Source organism: Oryx dammah, unplaced genomic scaffold (assembly GCF_014754425.2).
Source record: "Oryx dammah isolate SB20612 unplaced genomic scaffold, SCBI_Odam_1.1 HiC_scaffold_6, whole genome shotgun sequence".
Lineage (NCBI taxonomy): Eukaryota > Metazoa > Chordata > Mammalia > Artiodactyla > Bovidae > Oryx > Oryx dammah.
Window position 1 is genome coordinate 13,633,151 of NW_024070190.1, and position 20,056 is coordinate 13,653,206.

General features: G+C 47.0%; 1 protein-coding gene across 1 annotated transcript in view; it reads left to right on the plus strand.

Annotated features, from left to right (window-relative positions):
* Nucleotides 1-45: 45 nt before the first annotated feature.
* ABCB10 (ATP binding cassette subfamily B member 10) overlaps nucleotides 46-20,056 on the plus strand; it is a gene marked incomplete at its 5' end in the record, with an annotated part of 34,871 nt that continues 14,860 nt past the window's right edge. Inside the window, 6 exons of the mRNA XM_040242125.1 lie at nucleotides 46-352; nucleotides 10,005-10,205; nucleotides 10,936-11,138; nucleotides 15,463-15,597; nucleotides 16,353-16,499; nucleotides 17,604-17,739. Coding sequence (XP_040098059.1) covers nucleotides 46-352; nucleotides 10,005-10,205; nucleotides 10,936-11,138; nucleotides 15,463-15,597; nucleotides 16,353-16,499; nucleotides 17,604-17,739 — 1,129 coding nt within the window. The remainder of the gene's footprint in view (nucleotides 353-10,004; nucleotides 10,206-10,935; nucleotides 11,139-15,462; nucleotides 15,598-16,352; nucleotides 16,500-17,603; nucleotides 17,740-20,056) is intronic.

A 20,056-nucleotide genomic window follows, 5' to 3' on the forward strand; every position in this document is an offset into this window, starting at 1 on the left:
GCGGGTGGCTGGGCCGCGCGAGCCCCGCGGCGGTGGGCGGGCGGGGGTCCCGGCGGCCCCGCGGGCGGCGCGGGCCTGGCGCGGCTCCTGGCGCTCTGGGCGCGGCCCCCGGGGCTGTCTAGGTGCTGGGCGCTCGCCGGGCCCGTTCCCTCCAGGCTCCCGCGCTCAGCGCTCCCTGGCTGCTCGACCTTGGTCGCGCGGGCCGCGGGAGAGGCTTGGCGGCGCGGGCCGGCCTTGCCTGCGGCCGCGGCGACTCCCGGTCACGACCCGCTGCTGCGGCCCGCGGCGGCCAGGCGCTCGGAGGCGCAGAAGCTCCTGAGCCTGGCGCAGCCCGAGCGCCGGAGGCTGGCAGGTAGGGCCCTCCTCTCGGTCACCGGCCACCTTACCCGTGCGAGGTCCGGGGCCGGCGAGACGGGCACTGAGGGGGCGGCAGGGGGCCTGGGGCCATTGGAATCGGTGCAGAGGACAGGGTGTTTTTACCTGGGCGTCCTCCCTAGGGGTACGGACGGAGCGCGCCGGCTGTAGCGGTGTGGGGCCGCAGGTGCGCGGACAATCTGTAGCATATTATGCAAGTGGAGAGGCAACTCCTTATTATAGTCGTCAAGTCCTTTTCGGTTTTACTTTGCCAGCGTTCTCAGGTGACCTGGGTTTTTTGTTTTTACCCTGTCTTTGTAAAATTAATCGTAGACTCTAGTAAACCTATTTCGTAATATGCACTTGCACTAAAAAAAAAAAACACATACACATTATTTGCTTCAGGTTAATTTCTCAGGCAGCCAACATTATTTTTACTCCTTGAAGCAAAACGATGTAAACCTTTCAGGTTTGTCCCGTTTTTGCCTCACTGAGTGGTAGGCAGGAAGTTACTAAGCTCTTCAGAAGAGTCAGCACTGGCTATGGTCAGTGATGGGTAAACTCTAGAAGGGTTGAGAAACTGCAGATCACAACCCAACTAAATCTTAACTGAGTAGTTTTAGAAAGTAAAAATGAATATTTTTAGAAGCAAAATTCAGATTTTTTATAGTCTCATTTTTAGCCATAAATGGAGGAATGTTTAAATGCAAAGTCCTTGTAAGATCTAAATGGTTTTGAGGTTTCTCCAAATCTTCATTTCTTTTAATAAATGTTGAGTCTTGTGTCCTAGGCCCTTGGGTTTCATTGATGAGCAGAACACCTGGTTCCTGCTCCTGCTGGGGCTTGCAGTTTAGTCCGGGAGAGGCATTAATGTAAAGATCATGTGACTAGAGATAAAACTGCAGGTTTGATGAGTGTTGGGAAAGAGGGTTTGTAATGTTCTTAGACTTGAAGCAGGTGAGAATCCCACATTTTTTGTTACAAATCTGTTGCTTTAGGAAGGATAGTCCTAGAGAAGGATTTGTAATATAGGGCAAGCTGGTGTGGTAAAGGAGGGTAACAGAATGGAAACATTTTACCTCTCACTGACTTTTACAGCTTAGTGGGTTCTCGGTATTATGGAGGTATAAAGAGAATAATCTTGTCACTTGGTTGTGCGTGTATTTTTGATGGAATTTTTTTTCCCTTGTTTCTCTTTTAAAAGAAAAACTTGAGACTAGGAGTTCTCATTGGACTATGAGCTGCTTGGGAAAAGAGCTGTGTCTGCTTCATCTTTCTGTGTCTAGTCCTTAGCGTGTGTGTGGCACAGAATAGGGCCTTCAAAGAGTGCCTTCAAAGAAGGAATAAGTGATGGCCCGACCAGGCCCAGGTGGAAACCTGAATTTAGAAGCCCTGAGCACTGCAGGGTGTCTCCATCATCTTCATATGTAATTAAAAATAAGTGTAGGAAATCCAGTTTTGTTTCTGAAATTTTAGATGTCAAGAAAGTTTTTAGGTATCAGGCTCAGGCTCTGTGGTGCCCACGCATTCTGGCCGTGATAGGTGGCCCAACCCTGCCTCTCTGCACGGTCACGCTCCCTGTACCTTTGTGCCTGTTCCCACATGTCCTGTCTGTTAGCCTGCTCAGAAGACAGCCTTTAAGGAAGCAAGAGCTGTACCTCCTTTTATTTTCAGAAGGGGAGCTAGTTAGATTTGCTGCCTTGAATAAGTGTGAATGTATAATTTGAGGGAGTAAGTCTTGGATTGGTACACTAATTTATTCCCACCTTTCAAACAGATAATCCACCTGCAATGCAGGAGACCCCAGTTTGATCCCTGGGATGGGAAGATCCCCTGGAGAAGGGAAAGGCTACCCACTCCAGTATTCTGGCCTGGAGAATTCCAAGGACTGTGTAGCCCATGGGGTCACAAAGATTGGGATACGACTGAGTGACTTTCAATTCACTTTTCAAACAAACAATATATACATATTGTATTTAATATGATGAAAGCTCCTTATGAGGACATAGGGTTGCCTCAAAAGACAATGTACTATTGTCTATACACTATGTTGCAGCCACTCTGAATGTTGACATTTGTAAGATTAAGAGAAGGTTGAGGGCAATCGCCATTAATTTGTAACTTATCCTTGTAGGAGCAGCCTTAGCCGTTGGCCCATCTCTTTGTAATGCTGGAAATAACGAGCATGTATGTGTGTGTGTACTTTAAATCAAGAGGCTGGAAAATAAAGCTGAATTGAAGAGAAGGAATTCCAATGTTTGTTAATTTTTAGAGAAAGGAATACAAAAATTCTTCAGAAATTTAACTGTATGATTGAATAGCAGTGTTTTCATCTGTGTTCAGCAGTTTGCTGAACATGCTGCCTTAACTGTGTGACCAGAAAGCTTTGATCTTAAGTGATTTGTATCAGAAACTTTAAAAACAGGGTCTGCTGTCTGAGACGCCTGTAGGTATCAGCTGAAGGCTGTCGTGTCCGTCTCTCTTCTGAAGGAACCACGGTCCTTGATGCACCCCTTGGCCCTTCCTCCCGTGTCTCACGTTGTGTTGGAATTTGTAGATATCTTCCAACAGCTGTGGCCTACAAGGTTGCTCTGCAGTCATTTTTCACTGATAACTTGTCTTATCGTCTTGGTCACAGGAGTCTTAAAAGATGCAGAAGCTCACTGAGAAGCCCCTGTGGCTGATGGGATAAGAGGGAACTGGTCTCGGCTGTGCTCCCGGTCTGGCAGATAGAAGGGGCTGCTGGGGCGTCCAGTGAGTGAGAGGGTGGGAGCACCGTGCATGGAGTTGGGAGCTAGGAGTGAGCCCAGGGTCTGAGGGGGCAGTGGGATGACAATGATGGAGGGTCTTGGTGCAGTGGGCACCACGGGGATTGTCTTGCTCATAATTCCCAGGTGGAAAGAAAGAAAGTGAAAGTCACTCAGTTGTGTCTGACTCTTTGTGACCCCATGGACTGTCCATGGAGTTCTTTTAGGCCAGAATACTGGAGTGGGTAGCCTTTCCCTTCTCCAGGGGATCTTCCCAACCCAGAGATCAAACCCAGGTCTCCCGGATTGCAGGCAGATTCTTTACCAGCTGAGCCACACAGGAAGCCCAAGAATACTGGAGTGGGTAGCCTATCCCTTCGCCAGCAGATCTTCCTGACCCAGGAATTGAACCAGGGTCTCCTGCATTTCAGGCAGATTCTTTACCAACTGAGCTATCAGGGAATATCAATATCCCAGGTGGGTCACTGGTCAAGTGTGGAAGTTGCATGTCCAGCCCTCCACCCCCAAACTGTTCACTTAAACGCAGATAAGGACTTGTGTGGTTTGAGATGAGGACAGTTCTTAGAACCTGATGGCCGCCAGGAGCTTTTGCTACATTCATAGTTGAATATTACAGAGCTAGACCATTAAGTGACCAGAATGAAGAGACTGATGAAACATTACTAGCAAGGCGAGGGTGAGGCGTGCTTAGAAACGGCTGCATCCTGCAGCCCAGGCCGGGAGTGAAGTTCTGACAAGGATAGTGCTGGTGGGGCAGTGAGGCTGAACCTCGGAAACAAAATTGTTCCAGAAAGCCTGCAAGTGTATTTGCTTCGGAAATACCACATTTCAGAGAAAACCTGAACATCCTGTAGCTGTGCTGTGAAACGTGCTAGTTGGAGTTGATTCAAGAGTGAAATACCAGATATTGAAGGGACTTAGTATGGGGAAAAAATGTGAATTTTCTTTATGATTTAATGTTCATTGATGACTAATACTTTGGATATATTGGATCAAATAAAATGTGTTATTAAATTAATATTACCTGTTTCTTTTTAATGTGGCAACTAGAAGATTTTAAGTTCTGTGGGCAGCTCGCATGGCGTGTGTGCTGGACAGAAGTGCCAGTCGTGGGCAGGCCCATTGTGGTTACTGCGGCACAGATGCCACGTCTGTCGCTTGCACTCTAGCCTTGCCCAGACCTTTGTCTCCAGGTCACTCCACAGCCTCAGAGGCTTCCTTGGCGCTCCACTTCCTGCTGACTGTCGGCCCTTTCTACCTCTTGCCTTGTCCAGCTTAGCTACTTGCCGGGTTCCTTCACTTCAGCCTCTCACCTGCCTGGGCCCGCTACTCCTGTGTTCTCTGTGGACACTGAAAACTCCTTTCCTTTTCTGCCCCTCCTCTCAGAGAGTGGGACACAGCTGGCAGGGGCACCGGTCGGTCCTGACTACTTGCTGTGCCAGCTGCAATGTAGAGACTGTGTGTGCGCTCAGTCATGTCTGACTCTTTGCGACCCTATGGACTGTAGCCCTCCAGGCTCCTCTGTCCATGGGATTTTCCAGGCAAGAATATTGCAGTGGGTTGCCATTTCCTTTGCCAGGGGATCTTCCAACCCAGGGATCTCCCAGTGGCAGGTGGATTCGTTACCACTAGCGCCAGCTAGGAAGCCCAGTATGTTCATAGATAATAGTGGATACTTATCGTTGATTTAGCTTCCCTGGTGGCTCAGATGGTAAAGCATCTGCCTGCAATGCAGAAGACTCGGCTTCAATTCCTGGGTTGGGAAGATCCCCTGGAGAAGGAAATGGCAGCCCACTCCAGGACTTGCCTGGAAAATTCCATAGACTGAGGAGCCTGGTAGGCTACAGTCCATGGGGTTGCAAAGAGTCGGACACGACTGAGCAGCTTCACTTCCCTTCATCGTTGATACTGACACTGGGCTGGAGACGTCATGTGTGTGTGTCATTTCTCACACTTCCTTGAGGGAAAGGTTATTTTTGTTGCCACCTTCTAGATGCATAAACTGAGGTGCAGAGAGTTTGAATGACTCAGTCGAGGTCAGACAGCTAGATGACAGAGCTAGAGCACTGATCCTGTCAGTCCCAACTTCAGAACTCCCCAGGTCTCCCCAAATCTCAGGTCCTGTGGAGTCTAGCTCTTAAAAAGGCCTGCATTCCTTGTCACCATCCTATCCCCGCTGCCCTTCCTCCCCACTTCACCTTAGTTCCCCTCTTGCCTGGAGCAGGGCAGCCTCAGGTCCTTTCATTTCATTCTACAGCTGGAGTGAATCATTTAAAATACAAACCTGACCTCTCACTCCCCAGCCTGAGACCCTGTTAGGCCTGCCTTGCTGCAGCGGCCCTGTTCTCTTTGAGAGCTTGGAGCCTCCTACCTGTTCTCTGCACCACAGTCCCCACTCCAGCATTATCCGGCAGCCTTTCTGCTCCCTGGCTGACCTCACCCTCCCTGGTGTTTTCTCAGTTTGGTTGTGGGAAGATGAAGAAGACAGATTTTTGTCTCAGAATGTGGTTCTGCAGTAGATGAACTGGGTAACCTTGTGCAAGCTCCCTCTAAGTGCTTGATTTTCCTGTCTGGAAAATGAGGATGGTGAGAGTATTGTAGGAGGAGACAGTGTGTGTGGCAAATGCTTCAGATAGTGGTGGGTAGTTAATGCCTTAGTCCGTGAGTGACATGGGGCTTGCTGCACCTGCCTAGCTCAGTGGGCAGATGAGTCCTTAAAAGTGCTGTCCTTTATTTAGCGGTGGTAGACAGGCTGTACAACCTTTGCTGCCCCCAGACCTGCCGGTCTAGGACCTGAGTACTGGCCACAGCCCTTCTCCGAGCAGCCTGCCTTTCAGGTTTTCCTTCTTTCTTTTCAAGGAGATTGCTCTCATTCTTTGAATGCCATGACTGGATAGACTTAAGGTAACAGAAAAATGCTTGAAAATACCTGTCAAGAGACTGTAACAGTCAGGCAAGGAAGAGGAGTAAGCAAATGCTGAATGAACCATGGGAAAAGATGGAGAATATCCAGGATTGTGGTTTACTTGGCTCATCAGGTCTGGGGAGGAATCAGAGAGGATAGTTGTGGTGCAAATACATGATTCATGAATGTCAGAGATGGTGTTGTGTAGTAAAAACAGAAATCCAGCGAACCCAAAGCAGAATTTTTTTTTTACTTTGTATACATTTAACTTGTAGAAGATCCAACAGGTCCATCCTAAAGGAAATCAGTCCCAAATGTTTATTAGAAAGATTGATGCTGAAGCTGAAACTCCAGTACTTGGCCACCTGATGCAAAGAACTGACTCATTTGAAAAGACCCTGATGCTGGGAAAGATTGAAGGTGGGAGGAGAAGGGGACAACCGAGGGTGAGATGGTTGGATGGTGTCACCGACTCAATGGACATGAGTTTGAGTAAACTCCAGGAGTTGGTGATGTACAGGGAGGCCTGACATTCTGCAGTCCATGGGCTTGCAAAGAGTCGGACACGACTTAGTGACTGAACTAAACTGAACTTGTAGAAGAAAGAAGCAAATGGCAGTAATATATTTTTTTTTAATTTAAAGGGGAGATCCTGAAACGATTTTTTTTTAGGATTGATTGTTTTGGCTTTGCTGGCTCTTCGTTACTGCGTGTGGGCTTTCTCTAGTTTCAGCAAGTGGGGCTACCCTCTAGTTGTAGTGCGAGGACTTCTCGTTGCAGTGGCTTCTTGCTGTGGAACACAGACTCGAGACTTCAGTAGTTGTGGTGCGGGGGTTCAGTTGCCTTGCTGCAAGTGGAGTTAGTGTCCTGACCAGGGGTCAAACCCGTGTCAGCTGCATTGGCAGGTGGGTTCCTAACCCCTGGACCACCAGGAAGCCCCTGGAATGAAGTTTAATTCAGCCAAATTCCTTTCTCTTTGTAATCATTATCATTACTATGTAAGAACTAATGTGTGTTCATGCTGTACAGGTTCTTGTTTTGGAATCATAACTGAATTTGAATACTAGAGGCGGGAGGGAGATGAGCCCTGGTAGCACTTTGCATATACATTACACTTATGGAAGTATTTGCCAAAGGGAAGAAACAGACTAGAGAAACTGCCTGCTGATGTCAGATGAAACCGGTCTTCTGGGTTAATTCCCGGGTCGCCAGGACACTGGCTTCCGTGGCCGTGCCCTGCAGAACCTGAGCTACACATGCTCCCAGGACCCTTGGGCTTTCAGTCCTCCTGAGCATAGTTATCAGGAACACAGAGTTTTGAAACAAGATCCTGAGTCTTACAGCAAAATAAAAGGGCACTTGGCCAGGTTTATATTATGCAGTCAGGCACGTGGGTTTCCTGGCTCCTGTAAAGGGGTCATTTCCACACAGACTTTCTGAGCTACCAGATCTTATATTTCTCTTTAGGCTGTTGTTGAACTTTGACATGCTTTTCTCCCTCCTTTGCCAAAGTTCAGTTTGTTCATTCATCCAGCCAGTGTTTATTGAGCTTATACTATATGCCTGTCCCTGTAGGCAGTCAGGATATAACAGTGAACAAAATAGAAATCTTTTCTCCTAATGGAGAGATACAGTAGATAAGTGAAACTTCCCAAAGGCTGGGAAATGCGGGAAAGAGAATGAAAGGTGTGTCGGGGTTTGTATTATAGATGGGGTTGCAGAGCAGGCCTCCTTTGAGGGGAGGTGTTAGAAGACCCCCAGGAGGGAGAGTCTGAGCAGTATTCCTGACTTAACAAGCTCATATTTCTTCTAGAGCTGTTTGCCAGCTGAACTACCGATTGGCAGAGTTTGCTCTTAACTCTTTGTATTAAGATTTTGTAAAAGTGAAGCCTTTCACTGAAGTGTTAGCTTTAGGCAAGACACAGAAAAGCTATTTGCAGGGTGTTGGGAGCACCCATCCCCCACACTGTGTCCACTTAGGGTCCTTGCCATTGACTGTTTAGTGATGGTGCTAGCAGTGGGGGCGGGGGGGGGGGGGGCGTTGGTCAGGAGGGACAGAGGGAGCCCAGGAGGACTGAACTTGGAAGGTTCACAGTGGCATACATATGCACCCTGCCCCAGTCACCTGGTGCCACTCTGCAGAAGGAAACTGTTACTCGTTTGTTACTTCCCTGGAGATTTTTTGTGCACACGTGCATGCTAAGCTGCTTCAGTAATGTCTGACTCTTTGTGACCCTGTGGACCCTAGTCCATTAGGCTCTTCTGCCCATGGGATTCTCTAGGCAAGAATACTGGAGTGGGGACTTTTCTGATCCAGGCATCGAACCTGCATCTCTTGTCTCCTGCATTGGCAGGCGGATTCTTTACCACTAGTGCTGCCTGGGAGTTCTTTGACCATGGCCCAACTGTAAAGGTAGACATGTGGATGTATGTGTTTATTTTTGAAAGATCATTGGGTGTGTCAGTTTAGGGCCTCCAACAAGCAGATGTCAGAACAGAATTAGATGTACAAGAGATCTACTGGGGTGAACACCTGTGAGAGATAAGGCCAAAGGAAGTAGGAGGAGGTGGGCAGAGCCTTTGGTCACAATGCAGATCTGAAACCATGATCCTCCTTGAAAGCTTCTATTTACTTTCTTAAACTGTGGATGCCAGTGGAGAGATACTAGGTGTACATTCCAGACATTTAGACAACATATACAAACAGGCATTTGCCTGTTGGGTGCACAGCTTCAGGCTGAAGAATTTCTAGGAATTTGTGCCTACATGAACTTAACCAACTAGCAAAAAAGCCCCACAAACATTTGTGTCCTCGGCTTTTCTTGATGACAGTGTGTCTTAGTGGATTGCCTCATGTTGCTTTCCATAGTCACCTCATTGTTTTTAATGACTGCATAATATGTATAAAATACATGTCCCATAATTGATTTAACTTTTATTCACTAAGAAATGTTTGGAGTATTTTGAATCTTTTGTTGGTATAAGCAATGGCTTAATGAACACACTTGAGTGTACCTTTTTTTGCATACACATATGGGAGTGTATCTACACGTTAGAAATAGAATTGGTGGACGAAAGGGAGTGTGCAGTTACATTTTGACCGGTAGGATCTCATCACCTTCCACTGCGACTGTACCAGTTTGCATAGCTACTAACAGTGTAAATGCTGCTTCCTTGCAGCTTCACTAACAGGGTGTTGTCAAACTCTGAGCTTTGCCAAACCAGTAGATGAAAAATGATACATCTTTGAGGTTAAATTTGCATTCCTTATTATGAATGTAGTTATCTGTGACACATGCTGTTCCTAATCAGATTTTATCAATATTTTCTTTTCTGAAAGGATTCTGTGTGTGCGTCTTTTTTTAAGGAGTGTGAATAGTTGTGTTCTTGCATATTTTTATAATCATGGTGATACTCTGGTACTTTATTTCCCAAAGCAGTCATATTAAGAAGGAAGGTATCACATATGTAGTGGATGCCTATATCTGCTTTCCATAGCCTACAGTCTTGTGAAATATTAGACATAATCAAGAGCTTTACCTGTGTAGTTTGATCTTCAAGCTAAGATACAGTTAGATGCCAAGGAGTAACTACATATAGCCTGAATGTAGGAAAAATGTCATCTGAGTTGAACCCCTAGATCAAGAGGCAGGAGAGAGACCAGAGTGGATTTTTGTGGTTACCTCTCAGTTACTCCTGGGGAAGAAGAGAGGAACAGACCAGGGTGAAGCCAGGTCGTCTGGTCCGGATACTTGGGTAGGATCGGTGCCCCCTATTGACACGCTGCCTGATATGGCCCCAGAACCGGATCTGGCTCTCCTCTTTAGTCAGGGGTCCAGGAGCTAAAGGGAGGAGACTCCCAGCATCTGAGCATCACAGGCTCTGAAAAGTTTTTTCGGGGAGAGAAGCTGATGAACTCAGCGCCCTGTTCCTTGGGCAAAGCACCGAAGAACCGGAGAGCTGCTTGTGTTTTCCAGCTGCAGTTGGGTTTCTGGCGGTGTCCAGTGTCATCACCATGTCCGCCCCCTTCTTCCTGGGGAAGATCATTGACGTCATCTACACAAACCCCTCCGCAGACTGCAGCTCCAGCCTCACCCGCCTCTGCCTGGCGCTCGGAGGCGTGTTCCTGTGCGGTGCCGCGGCCAATGCCGTCCGTGTCTACCTCATGCAGACGTCAGGTGCCGGGACCCTGCTCCTGGGCGGCCTGGGTGGGGGCGGGTCTCGTGGGCTCCCGGTGCTCTGGCACCCCCAGGCTGGGGATCGTGGTAGACAAGGGACTCTGTGCTCACCCCTCCTCTCCGGCATTAGAGCTCAGTTGCCTGTGTGTCTCCAGGAGGTTGGGTGGTGGTGCGCAGCCGCTGAGCTGCCCGCGGAGGCCAGCCCCTGCAGGTGGCGTCGGGTGATGCTGCCCAGTACCGCTGTGTGTTACACCCTTCCTATCCCTCCCCTCTGCATCCCCGCTGAGCTGCCCGCGCAGGGCAGCCCCTGCAGGTGGCTTCGGGTGATGCTACTCAGTGTTGCTGTGAGGCCTGTTAGTTGATAGGCAGTGACACCACCATGGTGACGGAGCCTGGGACAGCCGACTCCATGTCGATTGCTGGCCCTTCAGCTGATAAAATGCTCTGTAGATAATTAGCCAGTTTTTGCCATTTGAAAGTTAAATCCAGGAAAGGATTGTGAGAGAGAAGCAGAATTAGCTTGTGAGAAGTTAGTGTGATAAAACTGTAAACTGCACTGCTGATCACTGTACTCTGTCATCGGCCCCATGGGCTGTGGTCACTCCGGGGAGCCCTGCGCTGGCCAGCAGCGCATGCGCGTGGCTGTGTCTGGGGTCCCTCCAGGCCATGACCTGGGCAGCTGCGGGTGTGCAGCTGAGCCCCCACTCATGCTGCCTCTTTTGCCTTGCAGGTCAGCGCATCGTGAATAGGTTGAGGGCTTCACTCTTCTCCTCAGTGCTGAAGCAGGAGGTGGCTTTCTTTGACAAGACACGCACGGGAGAGCTGATCAACCGTCTGTCCGCAGACGCAGCCCTCCTGGGGCGCTCAGTGACAGAGAACCTCTCAGACGGGCTCAGGGCTGGAGCGCAGGCCTCTGTTGGCATCGGCATGATGGTACGTCCCTCAGCTTCTGTGTCCGTCCGTGCACCCTGGCAGGGTGAGCCGCACTCCAGAGAGCTGTGCTCAGCACTGTACAGAGGCCCTGGGGACCCGGGATAGTTGCCTTGTTGTTGGCACCTGAACCTTCACTTCTTATCTGGAGAACAGAGTGTGGTTTTTACAAAAGCCTTATTGCCTGGGTTTTAAGAACGTGTGAGGGGGGGAATGAGCCCAGGTAGGAAGAGCCCTGGGTGCCGAGTGCTGGACCGAGGAGGAGCACTAGCCTGTCAGTCTGTCCAGCCATCTGTCCTCAAAGGCAGGAAACTGCTACTGTCAGTCATCTCTACAGGACCTGAGGGTTGTTCCCTGTCCTCCTCCTGTTAGGAGCAGGATGGGCTCCCTCTGCACAGACAGGCAGCTCTGCAATCATTTACCCTCCACCCATCACATCTGTTCCTCCTTAGCTGGGGACTGGAGCCCCTCACATCTGCTTGCCTCCATTCATACCAGATGTCTGAAGACACACCTTCTCCTGTGCTGCTGGCCGGGAGAAATGTAGTGCAGGCCACGTGTGCAACTTAAATTTTCTAGTTGTTGTTGTTGTTCAGTCGCCAAGCAGTGTCTGACTCTTTGTGACCCCAGTACATGGACTGCAGTACACCAGGCCTCCCTGTCCCTCACCATCTCCCAGAGTTTGCCCAAGTTCATATCCATTGAATCAGTGATGCCATCCAACCATCTCATCCTCTGTCACCCCTTTCCCTCCTGCCTTCAATCTTTCTCAGCACCAGGGTCTTTTCCAATGAGCTGGCTCTTCACATCAGGTGGCCAAAGTATTGCAGCATCAGCTTCAGCATCAGTCCTTCCAATGAATACTCAGAGTTGACCTCCTTTAGGATGGACTGGTTGGATCTCCTTGCAGTCCACAGGACTCTCAAGAGTCTTCTCCAGCACCACAGTTCGAAAGCATCAATTCTTCAGTGTTCTACCTTCTTTACGGTCCAACTTTCACATCCATATATGACTACTGGGAAGACAATACATACCCTTGACTATATGGACCTTTATATATAAAGTGATATCTATGCTTTTTAATATCCTGTCTAGGGTTGTCATAATTTTCCTGCCAAGAAGCAATTGTCTTCTGATTTCAGGGCTGCAGTCACCATCCTCAGTGCTTTTAGAGCCCAAGAAGAGGAAATATGTCACTGCTTCCCTCTTTCCCCCTTTTATTGGCCATGAAATGATGGGACCGGATGCCATGATCTTACGGTTTTTTTAAATATGGAGTTTTAAGCCTGCTTTTTCACTCTCTTCTTTCACCCTCATCAAGAGGCTCTTTTAATTCCTCGCTTTCTGCCTTCAAAGTGATATCATTTGCATATTTGAAGTTGTTGATAGTTCTCTAGTAGCCACATTTCAAAAAGGAAAAAGAGGAAATTCAATAGCAGTCTAGTGGTTAGGACTTCACCCTTTCACTGCTGAGGGCCTAGGTTCAATCCTGCAAGCTGTGTGGAGTAGCCAAAACAATTTTTTAATAGAAAGAAAGGTGAAATGAGATTAATTTTTGATAATAATTTTACTTAATATAAACAAAGCTTATCAATTCAACATGTATTTAATATAAAAATTATTAATCAAATATTTTTTGTATTAGGATTTTAAAATATACTGTATATTTTATACTTACAGAACATCTAAGTCTGGAGGCTTTCATTGGAAATAATCAATATTTAGATTTTGTAAAATTTGTGGTTGAAAAGCACACACCAAAATCTCCAGACATACTTAAAATTTATTAGTAACTGAACAGAAATGGAATATCAGCTTTTGAAATTTAATTTTAATTACAGCTAAAATTTAAGGTGTAGTTCCCTAGCACACTGACCACCTCTCAGGTGACCGGTAGCCATCAATGCTGTCATCCTGGTGCAGTTCTAGACCCTAGAATGAGGACTGTGGCTGATTTTTCCTCATAGGTGGAAAAGCTGAAGTTTCCCAGAGAGCATTCAGTCCAGAGCAGAAGGCTGTCTTGCCAGAGTGAGCCTGTAAGGTCTGCCATACAGAATGGAAGGCAGCTTTGAAATCTTGTGTACACTCAGCCAAGAGAGAAGCAGAGCTCTGGGAGAAGGCCCTTCTAGACTAAGTAAATCACCGTTTCCAGATATTAATAGTCTGGGGCTCAGGAAGAGTAGCAGTTGAAGGGCAGGGCGTGAGAGGGGCCCTGTCTCAGTACCTTGAGCAGCATAACAGTACCACGAGTGGGGGCTCAAACAGCAGAAGTGTATTTCCCACAGATCTGGACTCTGGGCGTCCAAGGTCGAGGTGCTGACAAAGTAGGTTTGTTCTGAGGCCTCTTCCCGTGGCTTGCATGCAGCCACCCTCTCACTGCGAGCTCTGTTCACGTGGCCTTTCTTTCACCTGTGCTTGTGTGGAGAGAGTTGGCTACTCTCTTAAAAAGACAGGATCAGCGCCCTCACCCTTACAACCGCATTTTACCTTAATTCCTTCCTTAGAGGCTCCATCCACATCCAGCCCCGTGGGGGTGTAAGGCCTGTGAGTTTGAGGGGGACACAGATGCTCAGCTGGAGAAGGCGATGGCACCCCACTCCAGCACTCTTGCCTGGCAAATCCCATGGACGGAGGAGCCTGGTGGGCTGCAGTCCATGGGGTCGCTAGGAGCCAGACACGACTGAGCAACTTCGCTTTCACTTTTCACTTTCATGCATTGGAGAAGGAAATGGCAACCCACTCCAGTGTTCTTGCCTGGAGAATTCCAGGGACAGGGGAGCCTGGTGGGCTGCCGTCTCTGGGGTCGCACAGAGTCGGACACGACTGAAGCAACTTAGCAGCAGCAGCAGCAACAGATGCTCAGCTTATAGCAGGGCCTCATGAGGAGGCATGCCCTGGGATCTGGCCTTTAGCTCTGGAGGGACTGACATATTCATTCTTTCTCACGGGTCCCTGGACCCGACTATGGTAAGCCTACTTCCAAGAACCTAATGATGTCTGTACCATACTGTCAGTTTAGTAGTTTACATGTGGGTTCTTCCCCCCACCATTGAGCTGTGTGTTCCTGATTCTGCAGCACTCCTTTCCGAGACAGCACCTGCCTCATCCTTCAGAAGATTATCTCTAAGCATGGAACTGGAGCACAGGGAAGGAGGGTCCTGAGACCATCCCCAAGCTCAGGGACAGCAAGGGGTGTTCCTGCCCTGCCGTGCAGACAGCTTGCCTGGGCTGTGTTGTGTTCAGACCTACTCGATTGCCTCGCTGCTCCACCTGTGTCCTGCAGGCCACTGATACCCCAGGGCCTGCTTGTCTGTTCAGGGTGGCCCATCCTCAGAGGTCAAGGTACTGAGCTCATTGCTGCCTCAGGGCCCTGCACATTCTCTTCCAAGACCACAGGGCACTCCAGGCTTTCTCTCTCTCTATCTCACCTGTTTTCTCTCTGACTCCCACCTCACCTCTCCCCTTAGATGGAACTCCCCGTGGGTCAGTTACCTCCCAGGTGCCTAGGATAGTGTCTGCTGTCTGTAGGCCTTAGGTACTCAGTTGTTGAATGAGTAAATAAGTGAATGATTGCTTGATCCATCCTTCACTTTACATTTCAGTCTGCAACTTTCCCCCAGCATTTTAGGAGAGTCTTACACTGGTGATACTATTTTATAATGAATAATGATGCTAATACCATTTAAAATACAATCACCTAATTGCAGGGTTGGCTATAGGAAAACCCTATTGTGTTACTTACTCTTTGGGCAACTCCAGTTGTTAGGAGACTCCTTTTGTTGAGTCCAGATCCATTTGCCTGAGATTCCAGTCCTGTAAGCCGTGGAAGCAGCTCTAACTTGGTTGTCACACCTCTGCAAGTCCGCCTTCAACTTTGTCACGTGACGTGGGGATTTTTGGTCTTGCTGCCATCTGAGTCATTTCAGGGAGACATTGCTCTGGTTGTTCAGAACCCTTGATGCAGACTTGAATACAGAACTCCTGGTGTGGTCTGGCCAGTGTGGAGCAGAAGGGGTCTCCTTCCTCTGTCCGCACTGCTCTGTGGAGTAGTGTGGTCTGATTTGGATAGCACTGGCCAGCGTCGCGCCGGTAGTGGTACAGCATTGCAGGGCAAAGGGGCTCCACAGCCTCAGAGGCTGTCTGTCACGTCACTCCTGTGTGGCGGCTGAATATTCATGGGGCTTTGTGAAGACCGAGAATGTCTGAAAAATTCTACCAAACAGCACCTTTAGGCCTACCTATTAATTTAAACATACACATGTTTACAGTGGGCAGTGAGAGTATCTTGCTACTCTGTGTAACACGTATGTTTTGGTTTTTTTGACAGTTTTTTGTGTCCCCTAAACTGGCCACTTTTGTTTTGAGTGTGGTGCCTCCAGTATCCATCATCGCTGTGCTTTATGGCCGGTACCTACGGAAACTGACCAAAGTCACCCAGGACTCCCTGGCACAGGCCACTCAGGTAAAGGCCCCTCCCTGGTGTGGTTTCCACTTGGATGAACTCAGAGCCAGGTTATCGGTGGGCAGACCCAAAGTAATGTGTTTAACCTTTCCAAAAAGTACATCCTTTGCCTCCTGTTAGCCCTGCAGATCCTAGAACCCAAAGTATTCTGCCTCCTAGACTCGATTTCTACCCGCACCTCAGCACTGATCCCACTTGACTACATCATATGAGCTTAAGTCACTGTTTTTTATAGGGTGAAAAGGCTAATCATGTTCTGAAAATAGTTGTTCTGGATGATACTCTATCCTTTATTAACTAATAAGCGTGGCTTTCTAGTGCTGTCCTCGTAATGCTGTCCAGTTTTGTCTTTTTTAAAAATTAAAAATAATCATTATATTTTCATTATAAAAACCATGCATATTTATGAAAATAAAATTTTGAGAAATATAATGAGAAAATGCATAATCCTAGCTCTGAATGAATGTTATTAGCGTTTTGGAGTCTATGATTTTATCTTATCTTTCTCACTGCATAAAAATTTATTTATTTATCTACCAACCTTCTCACTTATTTTTCTATCTACCTATATATATGATGTGTGTATGTATAGATACATATTTGTCTCCAAAAGCAGGATTCTTCACATACTCTGCTTTGTAGCCTTGTTTTTTACTTAGTTGCATATGACAAGCAGCTTTCTGTTGATAGTATCTTAAATGTGAGAACCACGTTTTAATTTTGCCTCCCGTGAAATGTTTGTATTATTCTCCCAGCTAGCTGAGGAACGTATTGGAAACATAAGAACTGTTCGAGCTTTTGGGAAAGAAATGACTGAAATAGAGAAATACACCAACCAAGTGGACCATGTGATGCAGTTAGCAAGGAAAGAGGCATTTGCTCGGGCTGGCTTCTTTGGAGCAGTAAGTTGATTATTTTAGAAAGAATGAAAAGTGTAGACATCGTGATCAGGAGAGATTTTTATTCTGTGACTCTTACCATACATAGAAAATACTTCCCTTCTCCCTCAAGACTAAGAATTACCATTCTTAAAAATATTTTTGTGAAGGAAGGAGAAAACAAGTAAATGTAATTAAAGGAAAGGTGGTGAGACCAAAACTGTGGATCAGGCCCTGATTCTCAGAGTATGGTCCAGAGCAGGCACATTAGCTTCACCCGGAAACTGGTTAGACACACGGATCCTCAGCTCCACGAAACTCTTAGAATGGGGCTGGCAATCTGTCCTTTAGCCGCAGGTCACTCTGGTGTAGGTAGTGTTAAGCCCACTGAGGATTAGCCAGAATAACCTCAGTGTATTCAAGAAGAGGGTATAAGAAAGTTGACCACATTGATCACAGGGAACTCAGGTAGGACACCAAGCTAGAAAATCACCATGATGGCAGAGTCACAATACTTTCAAAGTAGAGAGATGGTAGCGGAGATTCAGTAATGGCCGTAACTGAACAGACAGAAAGCCCTGGGGAGGCACGCTTACAGAGACGACGTACCTAATGCACATCAGAGCAGATAAGCCCCGTATCTTACCCGGCTTCTCAGTGCAGCCTGCCCAGCCCACCATGGTAGAATACATCGATTTCTTCCACTTAGGGGAGGCATCCTTAATACCACTTTTTTCCCTTTGCAAATAGATTAGATTGAGTAAAATAGGAATCTGATGGGTAGCTTAGTATCTAGGTTTCTATGTTTATGAGATTATTTCCTTCAATATTATGATATTTCAGAAATATTTTTGAGGGACTTAACCTGACTTTCCAGCAGTTAAGATTTCATGCTTCCATTGCAGGAGGCAGAGATTTGATCCCTGGTCAGAGAACTAAAATCCCATATGCTGTGCAGTACAGCCAAAAAAAAAAAAAGAAAGAATTTTAAAATTCAGATTAAAATGTGTTTTGGGAAAATCTTGCTTGATGGTTAAATGCATATAGGAAATTCTGCACAGTGTGAATGCTTTTTGCATTTGGGGTCTTTTGTTCTCACCTGACTTCTGTGTTTTCTTCCCTTAACAGACTGGGCTCTCTGGGAACCTGATCGTGCTTTCTGTCCTGTACAAAGGAGGGCTGCTGATGGGCAGTGCCCATATGACAGTGGGCGAACTCTCCTCCTTCCTAATGTATGCTTTCTGGGTTGGAGTAAGCGTCGGAGGTATATAGTTTAAATAGGCTTGGGGAATTAATGAAAAATCAGGTGATAGTTTCTGAAAGGAAAACTTAACTTTCCCATTACTCCACTACTCATCAATTAACCAACTGCAAAAACAGTTCCTAGAATGTGACTCCACCTGACTTTGAAGGACGGAATAAAGACGAGTGTGATCCTCCCTGGGTTGAGAAGTGTTAGATTTTTGCAGGCTCCCTGCCCGCCATAGCTCACAGAGCACAGGGTCTCACTGGATCTGTTCCCAGCCAGCATGCAGGGCAACCTGTTCCCTTTCACTGTAGCATGGATGTTGGGGAGGAAGGATGGTATGAACAGGCATGTGCAGGAACCTCATCCTCTGATGGTGATGCTTTCATGACGGGCAGGTTGCTGGCGGGGAGAAGCCAACCATGTTCAAAACTAGTAAACAATCCAAAATAGAAGTGATAAAGGACATGAGACACAGTTGCTTGCTTTTGTAGAGTCTCTCAGAGCCCAGCTTTCCTTGTCCGCCCCTGAGTGAAGGGAAGCAAGCTCCTTGGAGGCAGAACTGTGTGGAGTCTGCAAAGCCTCAGCCAACCTGGAGCAAATGATTTCCTGCTTTTTGTTTTCCTTCCTTTCTTTGAAAACCAAGATGGAAAGGTTAGATCAACAGCCTCAGTCTGGTTAAAGGAGCTCAGGTATCCCACAGGGTCAGCTCAACTTTTTGTTTTCAGGGTTCCAGAGTTTTCTCCTGGTTAAAAGAGAGGCTTTTCCTTAGACATCCACAGGCAAGTAAGGATATTTTCTGGACTGAGCGTTCCAGAGATCCATTTAAAATAACATTTTAGTTCTGCTGGCTGGTCTTGAAGAAAAATCTGATCCAAGATGTTTCTGGGTGCTGAGTGACTTGCAAGACAAGACCAGTTCAGGATGCTGGAGCGATGATGGTATTGTTTCTTTCTTTCCATCCCTGGGGTTGGGTCTGATGGGCTGTAGGGTCGCACACCGTGTGGTCATGTTCCCCGCTCCGAACAGATCTGCTGGCCACCACCTGCCCTCTCTGTGACCTTTCTGTGCACCTTTCACAGTTAGCCATCATCAGCTTTCCTCCTGGCCCCCGTCTTGTGCTTTCTGCCACATTTGACTTGATCTCTCTTAGAAGTTTTCCATTTTAATGAACTTTAACTTAACAACATATTCTTTCATGGAGTGTGCTTTTAATATACTTTAAAAGTCATCTCTGAACCGATGGTCATGTAAGTTTTTCTCTTATGTTGTCTTCTAGGAGCTTTATAGTTTTGCATTTTATGTTTAGATCATTTTGAGTTAATTTGTGAAAGATGTAAGGCCTGTGTCCTGATTTGCTTTTTGCACATGGAAGTCTAGTTGTTGCAGGAACATTTGTTGAAAAGTCTACTCTTTCTCCATTGAATTGCGTTTGCTCAACTGTTGAAGGTTGATTGACTGTAGTTCTGTGGCTCTGTTTCTGCCCGATGCATGCTTAATTTAACCTGAAGGTTTTAGTCTACTCTATCTTCCACAAATATCAGTGTCCCCAGGATATTTGAATTGCATTTGTTCAGCACCCTTACTGAGGGAAAGTGTTACAAAGTATGTGTTCTGGCAGTTGACATGGACCAGTGGACTTGGGATTTTAAATCATAGTTCAAAGGTGACTTTTAAGCAGAGGTTGTTAGTGTATCTAAAATAGCCAAGTTTCTTTTCAGTTTTTAACTTAGTAAATGTTGTATTTGTTGAGTCTGAAAGATGGGTTGATTTTGTGGATGTGTCTTTTAAATGAATGTTGGGGTACCTTGTATTCCTTTTTAATATGAGATAAGCCTTATATTTTATTTTTATTGCTATGCTTTTGACTAAGCAGACTTTTCTGTAACATTGTGATTTTAATTCAGTGGTTGACTAGTATGACTATATATATTTGTAAATCCCCTGATCAGACCGAAGCCTTATGAGAGATAATGAAATTGCAGGAGGAAAGAAGCTAAAGGAAAACAAGGGTATGAGACAGAGGGAATTCTGACGGATTCCCAGGAAGCTGCTTCAAACCCTTGTTTGAAAGTAACAGCTGCTGCTGCTAAGTCACTTCAGCCATGTCCGACTCTGTGCGACCCCATAGACAGCAGCCCACCAGGCTCCCCCATCCATGGGATTCTCCAGGCAAGAACACTGGAGTGGGTTGCCATTTCCTTCTCCAGTGCATGAAAGTGAAAAGTGAAAGTGAAGTCGCTCAGTCATGTCTGATTCTTCACGACCCCATAGACTGCAGCCCACCAGGCTCCTCCGTCCATAGGATTTTCCAGGGAATAGTACTGGAGTGGGT